This window comes from Pecten maximus, chromosome 15 (assembly GCF_902652985.1).
Source record: "Pecten maximus chromosome 15, xPecMax1.1, whole genome shotgun sequence".
NCBI classification, from domain to species: domain Eukaryota; kingdom Metazoa; phylum Mollusca; class Bivalvia; order Pectinida; family Pectinidae; genus Pecten; species Pecten maximus.
Window position 1 is genome coordinate 25,675,486 of NC_047029.1, and position 25,160 is coordinate 25,700,645.

Below are 25,160 nucleotides of genomic sequence, written 5' to 3' on the forward strand. Positions count from 1 at the left end.
GAGGTTTAAATGACCGAAGCCTCTGAACCGTGTTACAAGCTTTCATGAGAATGTAACTTAGCACCCTATAATGAATGATGTATAGTATTTGATATGCTTTCTGTTTAATGTATGTAGGAACTAGACACTCCTGTGGTTTTTATCTTCGTTAGAGGTAAACAGATGTCTTATGGTAATGACAGTATATTGCAGACAATGTTTTATTATTAAAGACAGTATCAGTAGTTACACTATGAGTATTGATCAGATATTTATCATTCTAAACTACACTTCATACAAGGACATATGTCGATGTGTGACATGAAATTAAATTAATTTAAGAAAAATTCTTAATCAATGTCTAAAAAGTAATAAAACTTAATTTGTATTACTTAAGTTATATGTAAGTATGTTATATATTGGTTTGTCATTTTAACAATCCCATGATGATAAGTTAGACATATTGTGTGTCTTTTGTAAAATTTCTAGCACATATTTTTGAGTGTGTGGTCTGTCTTAAAACATACCTATAACACAGTTCACCGTTATATTGGCGTAAATAACCAGAGGCACTACGTTCCTACTTGATTTTAAATCAAATAAATCTAAAACTCGCTCGACAATATATCAACAAAACGAATTATTTTGTACGGAGATGAAGAAATAAACGTCTTCTTTTTCGTTAACGATATCCATGTCATATTCACGTAAGTTCACGTGGACTGCATGCAAAACTGTTATACTGTAAAGCGCAAACATATGTTATATTTCTCGATGAGAACGTGTTGGCGATGATAAGTCTTGAAGCCATTGTCAACCAGCATCTCATGAAAAAATGCGAAGGAAGTTTGATAAGTCAGTATTTATTGATGATTATTCCGTCAGCTGTCAATTAGCAAAAGAATATATAAAATATATAATCAATCATATTTATATATATGTTATGGAGGCATATGTTATGAAACCAAAAATGAAACACAACCTTAATTCGAACTCAAAACCTACACACAATTTCTAAACACGTACAAAGCCATTTTGAAAAAAAAAGTATATGACCTGGCACTCCGGAAAAGGAAGCGTCTTCTGCTTCATTGGTCACACTCAAGTCACGTCCTACTTAGTTCAATACAATTTATTTATTTTCATATTTTAGTTTTACAAATCACTGTTGCCAATAATACGGAGGTTGTATAGAGAAAAACAAACGCATGCTCTCATTTATTTAATATCAGGAGTACATTGTTTCAAGACATTTAAGTTACATTTTGGTATCTCCAGACAACACCTGGTATATTGCACAGCCGAACCGTAATCGTACCATTCTGCAGTAACACCGAAACATTTGGCATTCGCCGTAATACCAGCCACAGCCAACATTTGGCTGCTATCGAAGATACCAAACTGATCTAATACAGTTATACAAGAGAAAGTGCAGCGCTCGTACGCATGGTTATATATCAGAGTAGTGTGTCTCTTAGCAAGCTTTGGCGTATATGGTGGCATGCTGTATAGTTATGTTGCCTGACCGATAGCGGAAAGCCTCAGTGTGACCTCCGCACATTTCTATTCTCTATATAGGTGGTGTTATGAGATAGAACTACAAGTTAGGGTTGTACGAAACCATCTGTTCTGTTGTAGTCAGTGCTCAAAATGTAATAAGTAAAACAGGATATATCTTAATGGATGAACCTCCAAGCTCGTGTCATCTTTTCTTACGGTGAGACAAAATTTGATATGTTTCTCTATTTAATTGTAATATATATGCCTGCTACACTAGTATTGTTGTCGCTATACGATATCGTCGTTTTTCTACTTCACCATAAACTGTTTCACTTAATTATTCCTATCTTCCATTGACAAAACGTCTTACATGATATGACTTGTTAAACATTTTTATATATTTACATTATTTTATAAATATATTATGCTGTATAATTACTGTATGTTATCTCATTGATAAATATCTTCAGCGATTCACATTTCATTCTATTTATGTTTTCTATTTACTATTAAGATTCAAATACAAACTGTGTTTGTATAATTTTGTAAGGTATTTAAATATATCGTTGACTTTAGAATAACTTTAACATCTAGCGTAGTAAACCGATAGCCCCCCTCCGGTGTCAGGTACGATGTGTCAGTTTAGATTAACGAAATATTGAATACCTTATTATCTACATTGACTGGCGACATATGGTAAGAAATAAACGACTGTAAAATATATCATTGTGTACACGTTTGTTGATTACGGTAACATAAACACAAGTCTGTCACCGTAACCCGGTAGCGATATGTAAATTACGTTTTATGTCCGGTACACTTTACCGTGTATATAGACAGACACACAGACAGACAGAAAGACAGACAGACACAGACAGACAGACAAAGCTGTTGATAACATTACTATTTACTCTCAATTAACTTTATACAGTGGTGCTTGCCACAGGTTAAATCAATAAGGAAGTTTATCCAATAGAAATAGTTAGTTGTCTACTTCAATGTATGCACGGTAAACTGTATTAGTGAGATAGGCCTAGTGTTTATGGTAAAATTATATCAATTACTTTCTGAAATCAATATTGAAATGAGTAGATTCGTTTAATATGATACCTTTTATAAGTTAAAGGTAATATATTCAGGGAATATTGATTTTTGACTTCGATATTATTATAATTACTGAATTATATATGTATACTAAGATGTACCTTGCCGCAAATTACATCAGCAATAAGAGTAGGGTAATATAACTTGATGCAGAATGTGTTAATCCTTTAAGAAAATGATAAATGCAATAAGCTTTGCTCCATTCTATGAACTATTCTCCTTCTGGATTTTCTTTGGTGTTACACTGATGTATGTTTTAATCTTACAGTTGTTATTATTTACTAACTACGCTTGATGATTGCTGTAAACATTATTTTCTTATATACTTGCCCTTTGTAAGTTTTGTTTTCAATATTTGATTCCCTCAAACGTGAAGATACGGTAATCTTTTCATTAAACTTTCAATTTTATATTGCAGGTAATATATCGCCAAAGCAGATGGAGCCGGAATCCGATAAAGCTAAGATGTGCACTAGTTTGATCTAGTGTATGATCTGTATCCGTCATTGGATTTAGTTCTGGAGCCCTAGTCATCGTCATGCTGGATTAATTTAATTACCTGCACAGCACGTGTTGTGTACCGCATATTTCCCTCTATAAAATGGACGTTTAACTTCACAGGCTACTTGTACTGATTAATGAAACAGTATTGCTACGAATACATACAATTTGTATTATTGAAAAATCTTATCTATGATTGACTTAAATTCATTTACACAAATCGTTTGTATTGTGGAAGTAACAACTTGACATGCGTATTGTCGGACACGACAAGCGTTTATGTAATGAATTGCCCTTTAATATGAACAGCTAATTATTCACGAACTCGTATCATGGTCAACACCTCAATAAGGTGGTATCGCCCTGGGAACTACCAATAAGTATGCGACATACGTAAATCGATATAACTATGGATTGTGACACATCGGGTGGTTCATCAATCGAGCATACGGTGCATTAAACTCAAAACAAGTGTTGGAACTGTCACTTAACGATACACCTCAGAAGGTAAACTGTTAAATGATTGATAAGTGTGCAGCGTAGGGAGTTTCTGTCTGATCACATTACAACTTCATGGCCGATACCCGTCCCAGGGGGAAGTGAGTGATAACCCAACTCATCTGAAGGGGTGTTGGCAGTTAAACACTATATCAGACAAGTGAATTGTGGTCAGTGATGATTATGTGTTAGGACAAAAATGAAGAACATGTCTACCGACAACTGATACGCCTGCTACCAGTTTATATATACACAGATACCACAATTGTAAATATTACGATACCCGTAAGTATATTAATGCTATTTATAGGTGTTCTACAGCGCTTAAGGCAGCTTGTTTCTTTGAAGTATCGTTATCATAATTGCTTTACTATAATAGTATAGTTGACATAACCTATTCCTGTTACAGAAAAATAACATAAATGAACATAACACCTTTTATCCTTCTATGGATCGTCACTAAATGGTAGGGACCAAAACTATGGTAACCCAGACGGGAAAGTCAGGAAAAAAGTTAATGAACCTTAACAAAACCTGCAATATAGAAACGAAGTTGCCCTAAATGTTTATATATTCAATTTTGTTTAATATTAATGTGTTGTGACTTAATAATAACATGAAAATATGTAAATAAAAAACAGTTACGATGTCAAATTCGTCATTACTATTCGTGAAAGTGTAATATCATGTTTTAATGGTAAATCATTGATGTGGATGTTTGTTGCGTTACAATATTACACTTAAGTTCAGTGCTAAAAATAGGCATGGAAACCTGGCTCATATTGCCTTCTAGGTCACCAATGAAATATGAATGACTTATGTAGAAGTTCGTGTATGTCGTGAGCTCTGAGAGTAGTTTGCACTTCCTATTGCCCTTGTTACATAACAGTAATTTGATAGAATTAGCCATGCTTAATTATGACAGAACTTCAAAATGCCCTATAAACGGCCAAGTGTCACAGTCGGCAAAGATTATTATCATGCTTTTCCGTAGACTTCTAAGTGAGGATACAAACTTAAAATCACGGGCATGGCCTAGAAATAATATCATGATGAGGTAGAAAGACGAATACGATGAATACATATATATACTAAAGTATTGACAATATTGTTAAAAACCACATAGGATAATTTGAATTACCTTATAAATAATTACCGAAATTGGAAATTTGAAGCTTTAATTGTATATTAGTGTGTGTATATGTATATACATCGCGTCCAATTCTCTGTTGTATACACGACATATAGTCGATATACCGTGGACGAAACTCATATAATCAACGTAAAATATCATACAAGAGTGATTTGATTATGTTTGATGTTGTAATAAACTTATCACTGATATCGAGAAAAAAAACATTATTCCTTTGTTTTCCTTTCTTTTATATTTAGGTAAGATGTCCTGTATGATAACCTAAGAAGTCAAACTCACTGTTGGATAAGACAGTTAAAGAGACCACCCGTGTGTGTGGCAACTATCGGCGATATAGGACCTAGACCATTATCTGTGAAAGCTTTAATGAATCTCAGATTACACCAAACACTAACTGTTACCCTTGCTGCCAACAAGTCGGATAAACGATTAAACAAACAGCTCACGATGATGAGATTTTAGAAAATATATATATTAATTTGGAAAGGAGAAGGAAAAATCGATCCGGGAACAAAAATTGGGAAACAATTTGATGCTGACAGAGTGTTCTACTTCCAACAATAATTTGAATATTGGTCATTATGAACTGATTGTCTCGTCTTCAAGGTAATTGACTGGCTAATCCGTGTCTTCCCGGATTGATTTGTGGAATAAAAGAGTGCTCGGCACTGATTAGGCTCCCAAAGACTTGGTAGTTCCGTCTATGTTCGATACAACAGTAATGGACTTTGTAAAAACTGTTAAACTCTTACCCATTGACGTCACAGGGGACTTCGCTTAATTATCCACTGGAAAATAGAAAATAGCATCAGACTTGTCGTTGTAGATTTGAATCTGTGTTCTTGGATATGAAAAAAAATTCCACGAAGAGAGTAGTATCATACGATGATTGCCAAATCATTATGTTAAACCTTCGTATAAACACATAGAGTAGTGTAAGCACACACGACTTCCCAGAAGGATGACCTGAACAAACGTCAGTGTTTTCATATGTTTCATACTTGCAGTATAGCACATTGTACTGACTGCAGTTACACCTACGCTAATATGGCTTACATTAATTTCAATGGAATTTGGCTGCGTGTGTTGACAATTTGTTTACTGATTTTAGCTGTGTCATCATGGACTACCTGCAAGAAATCCAAAAAGGTAGGACCTTAATCTTACTTCATTTACATATATACATGGCACACATGTTATAAACCAACACGATCACAGGTCACGGTACAAAAAAAGGGAGAGATCATTTCTTACTTCAGCCATATCTATATCTGAAACTCTTGTAAGTTTCGTTTGTCCTGTCGAAACAATGAGGTAATATTCGGCAACATGATATATGTGTTAAACATGTGCATGATATATCAAAACAACAACATAGTTCACGGTTTAAAAATCGCGAGAGAAACCATTTTCTCCTTTTTATATCTGGTTGAACATACCACATACCCATCATACTCATATACAAATATATACATGAAGGGAGACCTAGATAATAAATTTGTCGTTGCAATCAAAACCTCCTGATATCTGCTTACAACAAGGAGACTCTCGCATCAATCGGATACTTTATACGGTATATCACCATTATGATCCTCTTCTTTGATGGAAAGCTGACAGCGGCTGGTCGCCTTTTGGCGTGGGGAGATGATTCGGCTCCACTGTCCTTAAAATTGAGTTATGAATTGTATGGTATGGGTGGAGGCTGCTCTGCTTATTTGTGAAAATGAGATTGAATGCCTGCTGACTTTAAAGTTCATCCGCTGATGTTCAGAAAGTAGCGATAATCGAATAGATACTTTCATAACAATGGTGTTCATTGGTGTATAACACAATGTATCCCATGTCTATTAAAGCGATGGTGTCGTGTTAAGCACATGTCTATAGACACCCCTAAAATAATTAAATATGCCTTTATAGTCAGACTCTTTCATAACGAATTGAACGAAACCCAAGTAAATAGTTCGTTATATCCAAAACTGTTATATGATTTTATAACAAACATTTTAACTAATTTAAATATCTTCTAACAATCGAAATAAAAACGCAATCAGTTTTCAATATATACTCAAAGTTAATGTATTTCACAAACCTCACTTTGTTTTGAAAACATCGTAACACAATGTACATGGACATCTAAAAATTCAAGCAATATCCTCTCTGGAAGATTTGTTGTTATCCCCGACTTTCAATTAATTTTTTTCGTAAAGAACACATCTCGTTGGATAGGAATGTAACTATCATCATTTGATACGTAGACATACCTACACGAATAGGATATTGAAAGATGTGTGCAGAACATACGAATAGAATATCGTATTCTGTTTAGATGAAACAAATATCACAACGAAAATAAAAAAGGTAAAGGATATATGGGTTGGGGTTATGCGGCTGAATTTTCGCTTGATTATAGAAAGTTTGATTCTTAATTGTGTAATTCAAGAGAGATTTTCACATAAAACTTTCCTCTACCAATTCACTGTTACTCTCGGTGTAAATTATGTGTCAAGTATTTATTCATGACAGAATTAATCGCTTTTAACGAGGCAGAATGATCTTTATGTTATGCTGTGCATATACCTATTGTACAGTCCTAATTAGCCACACTTGGAACATCGGCAGGTACTCAGTTACTTCAAAACTACATGGTTATCAGTGATCATTTGAAGTTAGGTCAGATAACTCTGTCACAAACAAAGGAAACAACACAGACAATTATCAGTGAGTGATCAACAGACATATATCGGTGTGAAAAAAACAATCAGGCGCGCTCATGTATATATCTAAACCTATTCAGCTAAAAACATATAACTGATAAAATGTCATGTGATATTTCAATTAATTCTCGACCAGCAGAACAATTTAATTGGTGTCAAAGGACACTTTTGTACTAGTTCTGTTAAGCTGACTGGTAGCAGATGCTCCGTGACATTGTCTGTCCCTGCTCCACTGGGTCAGACTGACCTTTGTGTCACTAACTAGATATGCCTACCATGTTCGGTGGACAAATCAATTTTTTTTATTTAGCATCAAGTTTTGTTATTTGTAAATATTTGCATCGTCGTTGGTGAAAATCGCGTGTCAAACTAAGCCACATCCTATCATATTGATATTTTGATAAGCCACGGGTCTACCTCTTGATTCAAAGAAGCATGCTCCGTCAGCTGAGTGACAGAGACCGTATTTAACAATATGTACAAGCCACATCGACTTGTTTCTTTTACATAAAGAAGACATAAGATATCAGCAGCATTTAATTCAAATAGAGAATTACATACAGTAAATTCAAATTAGTTGAACTGCATCATACATCTGTTTTGCCCTCTTAGGACTTGTCAATGATATTTCGAGGTTTATTGAATTGAAATCACTCACTCAGAATTACTAAATCACTAGGAAATTTACTATAGGTCTGAAAGTTTCTGGAATGTTTAAGATATGACAATATTTGATCAGATAGCTTGGTATATATGATTTTTTGTTTCTAATAAATAGTTTTCAAGCAGCATAATTTGTTATCTATCCATCAAGGTCTGCTTCCATACATACCTATCTACCCTTCAATGAAGGAAAGCAGTCATGCTAAGTGTTTTCCGAGAGCGATTTATCTCTTAGGGTCCCTATAATTACATCTATAAGAATCTCAAATGTGTTTACTGAAATTCTTAAACTTGTTTTTCTTATGATTATTCAAGCTGCCTGTTCCAGACTGGCATTTCTTTTAACGTAAAATCTGTCTCTAACCAGTCGGATTAACTATTACCGCAAACTATAATGCCGTTATCTTTGCTAGCGGAAACTTTTTATTTCTGTTGAGAAATTATCATTGTCAAATGTGTGGTTAATATGATTATTCAATGTGTGGTTAATATGATTATTCAATGTGTGGTTAATATGATTATTCAATGTGTGTTAAATATGATTATTCAATGTGTGATTAATATGATTATTCAATGTGTGGTTAATATGATTATTCAATGTGTGGTAAATGTGTCTCACTATACACTATATGTTACTTGCACATCATGGTTTTATATACTATTGTACAATATGTGATGCCTGGTGCGCTGCTGTTTAACAGTTCCGCTAATGTAAATAATTGTACATTTTTGAGGGGGTGGTAGGTAGTTTATTTGTATAAAGATATCACCACGTGATCTTACAACAGGGGGAGTGCGAGCTGTAAGAGCCAGCAGTTGAGTTTGCGTGTTTGTCTATCGGGCTTTTTGTTGTGTGCACAACGGAAAATAACAGATAAAGAAAATTTAACCAAAATATTGACTTTGGAATGTGGACAAAATATGCAACTTTCATCACAATCATCAGACGAAACAGAATAAAATGCATGTTTTCCACATAAGTCGCATCTTGCACTAAAGTATATTGGACACGACACATAGGATCAAGTGTTGCCCTTAGCCTTCTGGTGTTTTAGGTTTAGGTACTATAGGTTTAACGTCCTTGCAACAGTGAGTGTCATAATAGGACGGGTGTCAAGAAGACACCTATAGAGGGAAACAAAGCACAAAATGACAAAGCAGTAAGAACAGAGAGGAAAGATTTCAGATCCCAAATGTTGCAATGGGGACAGAAGATTTATTTTGGTCTCTTATGTCCAATAAATAGAAGGCACAGACGAAAATCACCGATTCTTCATGGGGTCCCTTTTTACTCGCTTTCTATGTCACACAGTTAAACAGGTAATGATTAAATGGAGGCGAAAAGACGTTGATAACAAAATCTTCTAGATTATCAATATATGCATATAGTAGTGAGTACACCTGACATAATAAACAACCTTTATCAACTACATGTAGACATCGTCAGTATAATGCGACCGGTGGGATGTTCTGTTAGGCGTCTTCGGCAGTATGATTCAGTGAGGTAGCACTATAAATCGGTAAAAGTACCGGCCTATCACAAGGAGACTTAACACGAACATACCGCAGCCTCCCAAAACACTCATACGCACACACAACTCGCATGTATATCGCATGCACGGGAGGCCATCCTTATTTGACCTTAGCTGTTTATTGGACGTTAAACAAATAAAACCAAACCAAACATCATGCGTAAATAATTAATACCTATACAGTAAAACGAGGAACCAAGTATAGGGTTAGCATGGATATAGAGTAACAAGAGAAGGGAAATAATAAAAAGAAACTTGCAATAACGAAATGTGTTGGTCCTGCCGAGAACGCTCAGGATGATAAAGTAGATGAAGCATAAACTGATAGATCCGCTTTTACTATCTATATGTATTTATCTATTTATCTATTAATTTATTTATTGCAAGATTACCCGTATGAGTGAACATATGGGTAACAGACATAGTTCATGAAAAAATATTTTATGGGTTCAACGTCCTTGCAACAGCTAGTGTCATATGAAGACGGGCGTTTAGAGCAAGAAAATAAATGACTGAGTATAGAGTAGTGAGTAAAGAAAGGAATGAGTTAAAATCCGAAGTTATACAATGGAGGCAAACAAATATCTATTTTGGTCTCTTCGATATATCCTTAAAAAAGACACGGATTAAAATCACTCAGGTACTTTTAGTCGTCTTCTACGATCAACATAATGTGATATACAGCGGGCCTTATTGTCAGGCTCTCCAATTATCACTGAACATTTCGGAGATAGTTTGATGTCGTCCTCTTGACGATATTTAAATAATTTCAGTTATGCCAGTTTCCTAAATTATAATCAGATTCACAGACAGTGTGCATGTATATAAAGACTTTCGTGAGGGAAATGAATCAAGCTAAGCCATTGATAAATAGTGACCGAGGTGCATTGAAAAAAACGTATCAAACCAACAGTGTAGTAACTAGAACAATAAACAGAAAGTACATTCATATAAGATGATTTGCATGTGTACATGACAACGAGAAGCTAACTTCATTACCTTTAACTCGATTATATGCTGCCCCAGTGGATGTGAAGTATTGTTACATTTGAATGTATCGTTCAGCACAACTGGAAACATTGATGCAGTGAAATGATTAAAAGAATTGTTAACCATCAAATGTAAGGGAAGGGCACACATTGTAATATCTCATGTTGGTAATAATGACGTTAGAATCACATGGCGCCAAACGTGAACATAATGAAGAAAGAAGAAAAGTACAGTTTGATATACAGGGAATTTTACCAATAATGTATCTTTTTCTATTTTGTTTAGGGATGCTATCTTTCCTTTCCTCACAAATACAATTTGTAACATGGTACAACAGTTTATATCAGGTACCCAATTCATAATAATTCGATAATGATTGACTATGAAAGAGGGAACACATGGCAAATGGTAAAAAAAAAAATGTTTTCCAAATATTTCTATTGTAGATAGTTGAATTTATGATCTGGACATGTGATGAATAAAAAATACTCTAGGATTCTTCATTACAAACAAATGCATGGTAAAATGTCCTTATGCTACGCTTTGGTAAAACCGTAACCATCATGTGTAGTGTTCTACGCCAGAGATTTATTTGCGTCCGTGACATTAAGTTATATTCACAAACCAATAACCATCATAGATGTTGCCTATGGCTTTGCTGTGTATGAACTGACCGAGCGTTATCTCGTTATTGTGCCATATACATTAACGTAGACTTAATTGAATATACCCACGAGTACCTATAGTTATAATGGGTAGATCATTTATGTATAAACTACTATGAACTACTCTGTAATAGCAGACAGCGAGGTTAGTATAGAAATTGGTGTCAAACGTTCAAATGAATCAGATTTATAATGATTGTGGGAAGTATTTGATTATATTGGACAAATTGTACGTAGAAATTAGCAGCGCAAGGTTAAGAGAGATAATGGTTGACCGTGACCAAGGAAGATTTTATGGTTAACATCATGATCTCATTTGGAAATATTCTATTTCCTTATGCGATATGAAGTCAGTCGTGTTCGATTATTGTTGATAAACCTAGTGGTTCCTTTGTCACTGGCCTAGTTATAATTTTGAGAATGTGATTTAACCCGAATTGACCTAAATTTATATAGCGGGTGTCGTCGTGACCTAGATTAATATGGCGGGTGTCGTCGTGACCTAGACTTATAAAGCGGGTGTCGTCGATAGGGCAAAAGACGCTTACCCTTCCGGAACATCTGAGCTTATTCTGGTTCTCCATTCAGATTTATATTTTTGTTCACGTTTTTCCGACATTCTATTAATTTTGATTTGGGATTATGGCTTCATTATTGTCTGCGTATTCTTTTATGTTTTTTATTCATTGTTGTTTGTTTGCTTTTTTAAATCAATAGCATAATGGTATCTAAAGATTGTGCCGAGTATTTGCTTCTCTGGTAGAGAAGTTATCATTGGATGGGGTAACGTTCAATAGAGGCTTTGTGATAAACGTCTTTCAGTTTTGATATCCATTTTTGGTAAATTCTATAAAACATTGTCACTATTCTAAGATCATATATATCATGTTAACTCGATGATCACGAAATTCAAAACATACTAAACGCAGACTTTTGTATAATGACATTAAAGGGAAGTTTGTTTATACAGTTGTCTAGGACTGTTCAAATGGAATACAAAAAAAATGTAAAGGAAATCGAATTCAATTACACTTCGGTAAAATATGTACAAAGAACGAGATTAAATACAAACATCGAAAAGTCAAAGATAAATCAGGCCACGTGATCAAAAATTTGGAGAATCTACTGCTTCATCTTTGGCAGCAGCCGTGTCAATCATATCATGTTTATCTCTTTAAAAAGAAGCGCTGACCTATATCAGAAAAAACTACGGAACCGGAACTTAATGAAAGTAATATCCTGTTCTCTTCCCATATAAGGAATGTGTTTGGTTGTTATAGGCCCATGAACACGCTGCGGTCGCCACAGTACATTCCTGCGTGTGTGATCAGTATCAGCATAATTGATTGGTTCTTTCCATTTATCAATAGTGGTCATGATTGGTAGTTTGACCAAAACTGGAACAAGGTAATCGTCGCTGTCCAGAATAGGGTCAGTTTGAAAATGGGTCTCGTGCACTATTTGGTATTTGTTGACCCAGTTAGGTACCACGGAAGATATTGGTCACTTGTTTATCGTATGCTTTCAACATCTAACGACCAAGTAAATATCCGTCAAAGCAGCCTCGGGTGATAGACATTTGACATTTCCTTTTTTCTAGTATGTTACTTTCTTCACTTAACAATTATTAATAATCATTTATTGAAATTGAAGGTTAGAGACATATACCAAAAATCATATCTGTCAAAAAATGAAATAAAAGTAGCCTTAGAGATGACCACTTGTGCTACTGTATACCTGCCTACGTTGATGGGATGCTTTCATTTCTATGTAACTAATGATAAAAAGCAAGCGTTCTACGACATATGAAAAGAGTATTGAATCAGTAAGGCATGGAGATACGGCATTTAAGGTAAAGATAGTTACATATGTATCTATATGAGACATGACCAGTTAATCCTGGTAGGAATATGACATTGATTCCCCTGTGGAATCAACATAGAAACACTGAACTGCTGTCAAAATTGTCTTACTATTTATTTTTTCGTCTCTTAGCTTCGTTCTTATCTCCCTCGTCATCCGTCTATTTGACACTGTGATGACTTTAAACGTCCTAAAATAGTAGCACATTTCCTGCTATTATACGTTGCTACAGAAGTTGAATATGCAATCGATTGTATAAACTATTTACTTAACCCAAACAATATTTTACATCTATTTCGTCCTTGGCGGACTAGACAGTGATGTCGATGACATCAAACGGCGGATTTGTTCTTCCAGGACTCGCTAGTGATGTTCGGGACATCAAACGTCTGTTCTGTCATTTTAGGGCACATCAGTGATATAAGGGACATCATACAGCTGTTTTGTTTTCTAGGACATGTCTGTGATGTAAGGGACATCATGCAGCTTTTTTGTCCAAGTTCTAGGACTCATCAGTGACACTAGGGGCATCATAAAGTTGCTTTGTCCTTCTATGGTTCGACGGTCATGGGGACACCAAACGGCTGTTTTGTCCTTCTAGGACTCGTCTATTATGTTAGTGACATCATGCAGCTCTTTCGTCCCTCTAGGATTTGTCAGCGGTGCTAGGGGCCTAAATTGTTGAAACCAAGAAGTATAAAAAAGTGGGAATAGAAAATAGGTCATAACACATCCAATAAAAGCTAGCATAGGCTATCAACAAGATCATTTCATCAATGCAGTGATTTAGGAATATTCGATATTTTTTTTAAAGAACATGGAACACATGTATACTCTGAACCGGTAGCAGGATAAATGGGATGTTAGATGTGACATGCATGCTAACGCCAAACATTGGGGATATACATGTAACATCCCAAATCATATATTTTCTATCAAACGATCGCAAACTATTGTAAAAACCAATAACAAAAACACCCGAATAACAACTATAAGTATGAGTTTGCCAATGCGATCTTTAAAGTAAATGGTTGTCATTTGATTCTTATGACAAATGCCATTATTATAGAATGCTACGATCTATGCTCTGATGAGAACAACCTATTTTTGGAAGAGTGCCAATTTCCTTCAACATGATGAAGGCAATGTAAGATAGGACGTGAATCGTGTCTTACTCTTTGAAACACGTGTTCAGTAATGAGCTGTTGATTGACAGCCAAAGAAATTAATTATGTTTGTAATATATCTAATTGTAATATGATACGTATAGAGGCATATCAAAGCAGCTTCCGATTGACACAGTAGGTACCCACCCAGGTAAACAATTTCCAAAGAGTCAACACAGGTATACAGTAAACGTACCTAATTTGACACACGCCAATTATAGCATTAAATCAAGTTACAACATTAGTTGAATGATTAATTAGAACACCAACAATCATTGTCATAGAAACCATTTACAGTATAGCGATGATGCTTATCGGTGTATCGACTTGTTGAATTGTATATATACATGATATACCCATTTCATATAATAGCAACACAAATAAAATTAACTTATATTAATCACTCCGGTTGGTTCTGATGGAAGCGCGAGAGGGATCTTACTCCCCGACGAAGCCAGGATACCCTTAGAAATATCAAGTAGCTTAAAAGGTGACCCCCACCATTTCACGTCCGAGTGGAATTCCGGCGCTGTTTGGATAGATGGGTTTGTTGGAAGGAGTGCATTTCAACTTTAGGTTTCAGTGTGTGTTGAATGACGTTTTGCTGTGTTATTGACATATTCGTCCGAGAAATCTTTGGTAAACAACCGTTGATCAATACCAGTTGTGTTTATATTCTATTCTTTGTGATCAATTGCACAATTTGACATCACTCGCTCAACAGAGCAGCTGACACGGAATGATATGTGAGAAAATTTCGATTATCTTTCTGATAAATTTATAAGTGTCACCCCTAGGCACAAGTGCACGTGTTGATCCAATATACTATATATCCGTCCATAAGTCACAATTATAGATACCGCTGGGACGGAGACGTCGCCAAAATCTCTCCTATATCTATCACTGTAATATATAAGTCTGATTCTACTCCTCGGGCCATTCTGATGGAGATGGTAAATTAGAATATATAACGTTGAATTCATTGATATTCCAGTGTATGGATTTGACGAATAATAGTACGTCGGAGAGCAGTATATTCCAGTCTTTAAACTCACTTCCTAATGCGACATGGGACTTAACACTGGCTCTGCCAGCAGCATTTAATGCATGACTAGTGTGTTCAATACATTGTTTGTATTGTAGCGAACTAATATTTCGGGATAGTAGTTTTATCCCATAGAAAGTTTCTTGCTACGGCCTCCAATCACCAAGCGGTATACATACACAGTAGTGGAATGACCTTCTGGCAACACAGTCTTAAGCGGATTAAATGCCATGATAATTAAGAATTAATGAGATATAATGTGCCATACAATCATAATGATTAATTTATTTTGTTGATGAAAGGATAGAATCCATATTATTACTATAGAAATATTGATGAAACCGACAAAACGAAGTACAATGTGAAGATATACATTTCATACATAAGTATTTTTTTCATGTGACGATCCTGGAAAATGCATAAATGGTATTCGATGTTCAGGAAGTATGTAATAAATCCAGGTTGATGTCACGTTCAAAGCATGTCAAAATAAGAAAAGGGGTATTGACAACGGAACACTAGGAGTATCAACGATTACATATTATATAGGATATCTAGGATAATGGAACGATTTCCAATGGGATCATTATGGCGACCATACAATTCATGGTGACCCCATTGCCTCACGCAATAGACACGATGGATATGCAAAGTATTATATAAACGTCTCGCATGATAAATGATGGTCATTAACTCACAAAGCAAGGGGTCACGTCATGTTAATCGCAAAACCCGGTATTTCATTTGCTATATTGAGACCTTTTAATTATTGAAAAGTATTGATAATTTAAACATATTATAGATATGTGATATTTGACTTCTTGGGAAGAAGAGTTTCTATTTATTTGGACCAAAGATATAAACGCTGTTGAACACATTGGACACAAATTTCAGTTACAGACGATCACTTTCAACGAAAGCAAATGGAACACCGCCCGTATATCATCACAATGATGATGATCAGGTTTTCTTTGTCGGGTTCAGATTTCAGATATAGTCTACATGTAATTGGAAGTTATCGTGATGGTTCGTTGGTGTGGATGTGATGTCGTCACCAAATATCATTGGTAAATATTGTTTTTTGAATCATTCCTCGGTCATGTCGGAAACGCGATGAATTATGAGGATCAGACAGAGCTTATATTGCATTTGCATTGATGTATAAACATGAATGATTACACTGTAGAAACTGTTTTAGCCATACAGTTGTATTATACACGTCTCCTAAAACACAATCCTCGACTATTTAACCTGATAGTTGTTCAAAACGCAGACAAAATCTTTAACTTCCTATATTGAATTCTAATTTTGTTTACATGCTTTATATTTGCAGTATTCATATGGAACACAACAAATTTATGGTTAATTTGTTTGCTTTACCTAACATATATCAAGCAATTTCATGCATAATTCAAAAAAGTTATCACATTTAAGTAAATGTATAAAGTTTACATTGCAAAATTATTCACAATGATTCAATATTTTTTAAAGTATGAATTTTAAAACATTCTTGAACACATTCTGTAGAATTGCGATATATTGTAATCGCTTATATCCGTTTAAATGAATTTTGCCATCTTATCAATTCTCATTTTGTGAATGTGACATGACCTCAGACAAGTTGCATCAATATTGACTTTAAAAAGTTTCCAGTAGGAAAGGACACGTGAATTTAGAAGGAATGTTCCTTAGCTATGATTTCTTTTTTCCATAAATTGTGTAATCCTATCCTATGGAAAACAATTAGTTACGGAACGTTTATGAAGCGAGTGTAGGGGTAATCCTAGATTTGATTTGCTGGTGAGTTCGGCACAGTAGAAAACGCTCAACCCTCCGGTACACTCGGTCTAATGTATCTTACAAATACTAATGCGTCTCTATGTGAAATCTATAATATTTTGTTTATACTTTGTATTGACTTTCAACTATAAATACGGTCTCGTTTACATACAGATTTTCTATCTGTGGAAACCGTTATCGTTTTTAAGATTGCTATATTATTGTCGGAGGTCATTAATATAATTTTACAACAAAAAAATAAAAATGTTGATGCGATTTTATTTAACTTCCATCAAATTATGCAGTTTTGTATGTATCATTATTTAGCATATGAATGGTATATTTCTTATTTGTATATTTATATGTGCTTTTCCGTAAGTGTATCCTATTTGAGGTTGGTATTGTCATCTCGCGTTGTTTTGAAATTAATTTTTGTCACAAGCCACATACAGCTTTGTTGATAAATACCACGTCAAGTTTTTTTATATATAAATGAAATATTTCCAGCGTATGATACACTTGTTCTCACTAACGAGGACTAGCAAACATCAGACATTCAGATGACAATCAGTATAATGAAATGATAACTTTACTTTCGTAAAGAATTAATCATACGTCAATAATATCTGTATGACCAGTATACGTTCAAGAACTATTGGGAATGTGTAAGTAATCTGTCCTCATATCCATCATCTCTAGACTACGCTGCATCACGATGGGATGGCAGCCCCATTCACATTGATTTCCGGTTGTATGGGCGAACTTTAATATAAATCATTTAGAGAAATATATAAGTATATTTGATATTATCTCTTTAATATGACATGGTTATGTGTTATGTGTAATTAAGCAAAATATATCTGTTGCTATTTGGGTTGTCTTCCTGTATTTATGAGAAAGTAATTAGTTTAAATGACAAGAAATATGATAAAAGAAATCTATCATTGGAATTTATTGAGGCGAAATTCCCATTTTACATTTCCGAAATTAAGGGAAGGAGTGTTTATTTAACTAAGGAAAAAGTACATTAGAAAATAATAAAACATTATTTCTGGAAAATATTGCATGTAAAAAAGCAAATATTCGCATAACGGATATATCATACAAACTGCAGCTATATTGAGATTCCCGTTACAACATTTGCAATACAATACATCCCACTTATAAATGGAGAAATTTTCTACCAAAGAAATTAATGCATTTACAAATAATTATTTTAATCTTATTCTTATTAGAACGATTTCGGAATCGCTTGTAATCAATTGTATAAATGCGTCTATTTCCCTTTTTGATGATTATCGAAAACGACATATTTTCACTGGTGAAAGATTTCGCGGGTTCAAGCAAATGTAATCGACGAATACAAATTGAATTAATGGAAATTAAGTTTAATGACATAGTAAGTTACACTGATAAAACACAGGCATCTTCATCTGTCAAACGCGATAGTCAGTAATCAAAAGACTAAGCAGCAAAGCGTATATTCTCTGTAATAAAAATTGCGACGTTAAAAAACGACAGATTTTATAAATTGCCATGACATGGGAGTCTTAACATTGATATTCGTCAGGACTTTATAGCCTTTTAAATCAGATTAACTCTCTACTTAACAGAAGATTGATTTGTATCCTGGCGAGCTCGCGGCCCCACACTCCACACGACGGAGGTTTATCACAAATTAACCACCAGAGCGAAGACATCTGATATCTTTAATGAGCATTCTGCTTTACCAGCCAAATATGAGAATCAGAACTTATATCAATATACATATCTCAATTTCTCACAAGTGGACACAATGAGAAAATTTATCCACACTGTTTTTTTTCTCATTCATGGTCAGGCGGCTGTTGTACAAGAAGCAATATGACATTAATCATTCTGTAGACTGATATATTGACGAACCGAGCACAGCATCAACGCCAAGTTCTGTGTTTCCCATTAAGTAATCGCTGTCTAGATATAGATAACGATAAGAAACACTACAATTGACCTATTTTCCGGAAAGAATAAATTTCGTTAAACGGTTCATGTTCTGTTTGCGATATTAAATCATTTATTCTCTTTTCAATTAAGATTCGAGAATCATGATTTATTTTCAGGGAACAGAGATTTTATTTTCGTTGAAAACCCATTGCTTGTGATGTATTTTAAATTGAGATATATGATTCCACTGAATTAACCAACTTGCATGAAAAACATACTGTTGTGAAACAGCATTGTATTTTACGTACGGTTCCGAGGATTCCGGGTAGTTATCCTCCGGAAGGCCTCGTGCCTTCATAATACCCTTGTTTTAGCCCCCAGTTATCGGTTATTATCGTCATACAGATATGATAACTCATTCTGCTCCTATCACACCACTCAATTTTACAACAATATTGTCGTTAATTCAACCTGTGACCACAAAAAGACAGAAAATGACATCACAAGGAACTATCTAGATATGTATACGAAGAGAAACAATGTAGGTACCCGGAATAGAAAGAAAGGTACCCCGATAACAGCATTATCTACCGGGATGATATAAACAGGTACTTGGAGGCAAAATTATGTGACCATATACCAAAATTGGGTATTTGGAACAAAATAATTTATCCGAATGCAATTTCAGCAACCCAGAATGAGAATCAGATAGCTGACAAGAAAATCAGTTACACGAAGGCGATATAACATGATTAAAGGTGATCTTTGTTACCCAGTCAGAAATGTATGTTACCAGGACGGCGAAATCGGTGGTCCTGACGGGGGAATCAGCTACATGAAAGGCGAAATCGGGTAAACTGAAGGTGACATTGGTGGCTTTGACAGAGCAATGACTTTAGTATCCAAGCGGGACAGTTCAACACTTGTATATTCATTATAGGCATATTAACGGTTGTACATAAAGGAGATGTGCTGGATGACACTTTCTAGTTACATTGTACGTTAAAAAAATGTTTGGTTAATGTTGGCGGTGTGTTGTCCTGTCAACAGCTACGGTCATTTAAGGACGGTCTCCACTGTGTGCGTGGGGCAAATGTATGAGTGTGTTCGTTAATGTGCCACCTTACTAAGTCACCCCTCCCAAAAAGCTGAGCGTTAAGCAAGAGCAGAAACTACCATTGTTATATAAAATGCTATGTCTCAGACAGGGGACGGAACCCAAAGTCCCTAAGGGGCAAACGCTCAACTAATGGCCACAAGTGTGTCATTGTCATGAGAAACATAAGGAAGAACGTTGTTGAGAAAGAAGAGAATACATTTCAAAATTTAGAGGCAACTTACGATCATGTAATAGTGGCAGCAGGTCCAATTCTTGTAATGCAAATGTTTATAGTGAGCAAGCATTAATGTGGAGAAGATAAATACCGCGATGCCTTATTGCTGAAGAACAGTGTGACTGTTGCAAAATAGATAGATACTGTTCCCCCAGTTAGCTGTAACGACAAAGAGACAACCTATTGGGAAAACGTATGCAAGTCGAAGAGCATCTAACGAGTTCACTTGTCTGATAAAATAATATCCCCCCCCAGTGAAACAGTTAGCTGCAATGAAGAGGGACAATCTATTTGTATTTGCAAGTCAAAGAACATCTTTCTTGTCGGATTGGAAATGGTAAAGACAACGCTAAAATAAAACCCCAGTGAATATTGATAGACACAGATTTATAAAAGGCTTTGCTACAGAATCTGAACGAGGCTTGTTTGCACCAAAATTTAGCACCTGCCAACTAGTAACGACTGGGACAACTGTGATGTATCAGCCTAACGTAATTTAACAACTATTTGCTAATTATAATAAACTTCGGTTTCTTAACCTAAAGCCACAAGTATTAACCTAATGAAAAATCACCTTTACTGAAATATCAACAATTCTTCAATGAATTGCATACATTATCAGGCATTATATAGATGGATTAACTGCTGTTTTTATTGGGGAGTACAAATGTGACGACATAAAATTGACCGATGTCAAATTTCCAAATTAGATGTCTTAGTCGATTATTCTGTTTTCTATACCCAGTGAATTAAATTTTCGCGTTTTTGTTTTTGTTTTTGTTTTAATATCGCATGATATCAATTGTACAGGCATTTTTACACATTCTACAATTTGTTATTTGCAAAGATAAGGTAAAGGTTTAATAAATAGTCAGTTACAATTATTCCTATGTAATATGGTCAGAGGAATCATGGGGTAGTCGAATATATGCTGGTTATAGAAAAAATAACATAATTTTGCCGTTATACTATATAAAATTCAATTTTCAATAGTATTTTTTCCGCGGATTCAAACTATTTAGTTTGAATTACTAACTGTTTTACTCTATCTAAACATACTTTGTATAGTATTCTTGAATTTTGACTGATTTCGTAGCATTTGTTTTTCGCGGTTCCTGATAAACCTTGAAAAACAACAATGTCATCGAAAGAATATTGTATATATTCTTCAGAGGATGAAAGACGATCACAAATAAAAATTGATCGTTCGGCCTTCTGGGGTTTGCAAAGGTTAAATATACCGACAAATTGTACATCCATGCAGCTGTCATTGACAAGGTCGAACAACTCGTATAAACGAACAGTTTAAATGCTGATCTAGTTGCTATTTGGAGATAACATTTCTTCTGATTGTGTAACAATATATAAGAAAAATTAGCGAAACAATTACATGAAGCTGTAGTATGTACGTTTAGATGCCAAACTCATAATCAGTTCATGTACACGTCAGACCAGTAACGAAGAGTTTAATACACAAATGTATGCCAGCAATTCAAAGCCTTCCACCATTACGATGGGGCGATGGAACAGTAGCTTCCGTCATACATAACCACGATCATACAATTACAACAGAGTTTTGCCATTTCTTAAGTGGAATCCTAAACGGCAAAATTGTTGAAATTCCTGAGCTTTGTGTCAGGTCTGACCTTGTCCGTTGTTTAAGACAATGTTATTACTACCGGAAACAAAAAGCAAAACCTTGCAATCATATATGTTATCTTCAGAGAGAAAAAACAAGCCACGTTTTGTTAAGATTTGTGTTACATCCAAACAATTAAATTCCTATTTACTGTTTAGGATAAGTAGACTGAATAGCCTTTCTAGATTTATAAATCGGGAAATATATTTCTTATGAAAGTTTTGTTTTAAATTGCATTCTAACATACGTCCAATTGACCCTTCTGTATTAATAGATCACAATTCATTTCTCTAATACACGTCCGATTGACCCTTCCATATTCATAAGATCACAATTAGTTTCTCTAACAAGTCTAATTTACTATTTATTCGTAAATCATAATTCGTTTCTTACTCGAGTCTGACTATCGAATATAACAAGATATTTTCTTTTCTGACGAAAATCTTCATAACGATTTCCATCAGAGCAAAAGTCTGAAATACCTTCATAGCATGGCAGTCTTAAACACTTTAACAATACATTCTATTGACACAGAACTTGAAATCTCGTGCATTTTCCTTCAAAGCTAACATACTACCCTCTTACCTCATTGTGTGCCTTAGGACATTAGCCCGAATATAACCGTTAACCTTCGTATGTTCGTCTAATAGGCAAGTTATGTAATAAACATGGGTATGTGCTTAACATATTACTGTTAAAATACCAGTGTGAAAACAAAACCGCTTTTAAAACTCGAAACCAAAAACTTTGAAATACAGACAAAATATGAATAAACGATATGTTTACACTAATGCCTTTGATACTTCACCTCATTGTTGAAATTGTGACATTGATTTCGGTACTCTTTAATTTTTAAATATGGATCTAGCTCTCAATTTTTGTATTGATACGTGCGAATATCGTGCGTCTTTACGAAAAATCTTTGATTATAAAACCAGGGGTTCCGCATGTCTAAGCGTCCTCTGTTATGTCAACGACACCTGTCATAACAATTTATGTAAATCCCAATGATATCACGTTCTCAAAATAAGAACCGTGACAGTAACAATGTTATCAGTAAGAATAATTTACAAGAATTTATGTTGCTGATATTCCCTGATATCATTGTGATGGTGCCTACATAATTCTATTACTTTTTGCACTGTCTTTTAGCTTTCAGTCTCTTCTATTGTAGTTTTGTCTCTGAGCAGTTGACATCTGTCAAACATGTATAATTATTCGTATGGCTATAGTGTGACCTTTACTCTGACGATACAATGCAGTGGCAGCATGATGTTTAAACAAGATCAAATCAAATAACCAGATGACATGCTGTTTAACGCCTCAGAAACATATGCTGTTAATAAGCGCTTTCATGTACATGGTTTGGTGTTGTATTGTTTTACGTCCAATTAACATCTAAGGTCATTAAGGACGTTTACCCTGTGTGTGAGCTGCATGTGTATGGTGTATGAGTGGGTTTTTGGTGGCTGCGATATGTTTGTTTTTGTCTGCTTGTGATGGCGCGGAACTGATTCCTACTTTATAGTGCTGCTTTCCTGAAGCATATTGCAGAAGACACCCAACCAAGTCACATTACACCGACCATCGGCGAACCAGTCCTCCCACTCTAAAAATGATGGATACAGAACTCAGAGCCTTTCGTACAGGGGCGAATTCCCTACTAAAGGCATGAAGCAATGAAAGACATTAAGCTGCCGGAAAGAAAAGACAAGAAGTCAAATTTAGTGGCCTCTTACGATCATATAATGGGGGTACAATTCTTACGCCATACCGGTAGGTCATGCATTCAAGTTCAAAACAGCTTCTCGGGGCGAAACATCCTTCCGAGTATATAACCCTCTGTCTGTCACAGTAATATAAACAGAATCGAAAAAATGTTTTGTTTTGATTATAAAGACAGAGTATTGCTTAGATACTTAAATAACTTCGGTTGCTGATAAAGAAACAAAACACTTATAAAGTAGCATTTTATCAAAGATCTTAAAAGTAATGAATAGTTTTGCAGGTGTCAGACAACATCTTTTTTATGAAAATGATATAAAATTAACTATATACATTTTCAATTTCAATGAAGGGTGAAACGGTGCATTTAGCGCTGATCGTATCGTGAAGGAAAAATTGTGTGCTGTTGTTGTGAATGAATCGATAATTATAACAAACTTCTTTACAAAACTAATATATGATACGCTATATAAGAATTATATACCAGTACGGTTGATCCTTTGTCTGTAGATGACAATACACAAAACTTAATAGTACCCTGTGGCCGCCTTAACCCAGACGATCTATAACTTCTTAATCTTAGCGCACGAGAGGTACATAACCCTCTTGGGATCTATAAGGTAATATAGCAGCTAATGTATTTTAATATAAGGTATTTGAGTAGCATATTCGCCCGACCAGGATCGACAATTTGTACAATATGTTAACTCATGGTTGTAATGATTTCTCTAACATAATAATTTGTTATTTGTAATCTGAAAAAAAAAACATTTAACTTAAGAAGGATGAAATCTCACAGCCTGCATTTTTGGACCTCTTTTATCCGTGGAATATATTTTGATGTCATTATGATCCTAGTTCTTTGCTTTGAAGGACATTTTAACCATGACCAAGAAGCGTTATAACCGTTCTATTTCGGGATATTATAGCACGTGACAGAGAGTTATTCGTTTACTTTTACTATCTGAACACCACCTAAGATGTTTTCTAATTAATCATAATAGGGATCATTTTCACAACATAACGATATCTATTTTTGTTTGTACCCACTATATTTGTGTAACCTTTCCATGTTCTATGTCTATATGTGATCGCTTGTAATTTACCTGTGTCTTGATAGATTAGACAATTTACTTGTCTGTATTGTCGTTATTACTAGTTCACAATTATATATAAATGATATTATATAAGTATATGAAATTAATTAAGAAGATGTTTTCCCGAACATTTGCAAAACGAGTTTTACCATTTCGTGACTTAACGTCAATGTAATGCAGTCGCAATTAAGTACTGGCTGACTGACGCAGCCAGTAAAACGCCCCAGTACACAAAACAGGCATTTACATATGCATAAGTACTAAATAAACAAATTCACTACATAACATAA

At 34.8% G+C, this 25,160-nt stretch overlaps 1 protein-coding gene across 2 annotated transcripts in view; it reads left to right on the forward strand.

Moving 5' to 3' along the window:
- Nucleotides 1-3,445: 3,445 nt before the first annotated feature.
- Nucleotides 3,446-25,160, forward strand: part of LOC117343798 (parathyroid hormone/parathyroid hormone-related peptide receptor-like) — a 71,830-nt gene continuing 50,115 nt past the window's right edge. For both annotated transcript variants that reach the window (XM_033906300.1, XM_033906301.1), the window contains exons 1-2: nucleotides 3,446-3,867; nucleotides 4,975-5,884. In XM_033906300.1, the coding sequence (XP_033762191.1) occupies nucleotides 5,726-5,884 (159 nt within the window). In that variant the 5' untranslated portion in view covers nucleotides 3,446-3,867; nucleotides 4,975-5,725. The remainder of the gene's footprint in view (nucleotides 3,868-4,974; nucleotides 5,885-25,160) is intronic.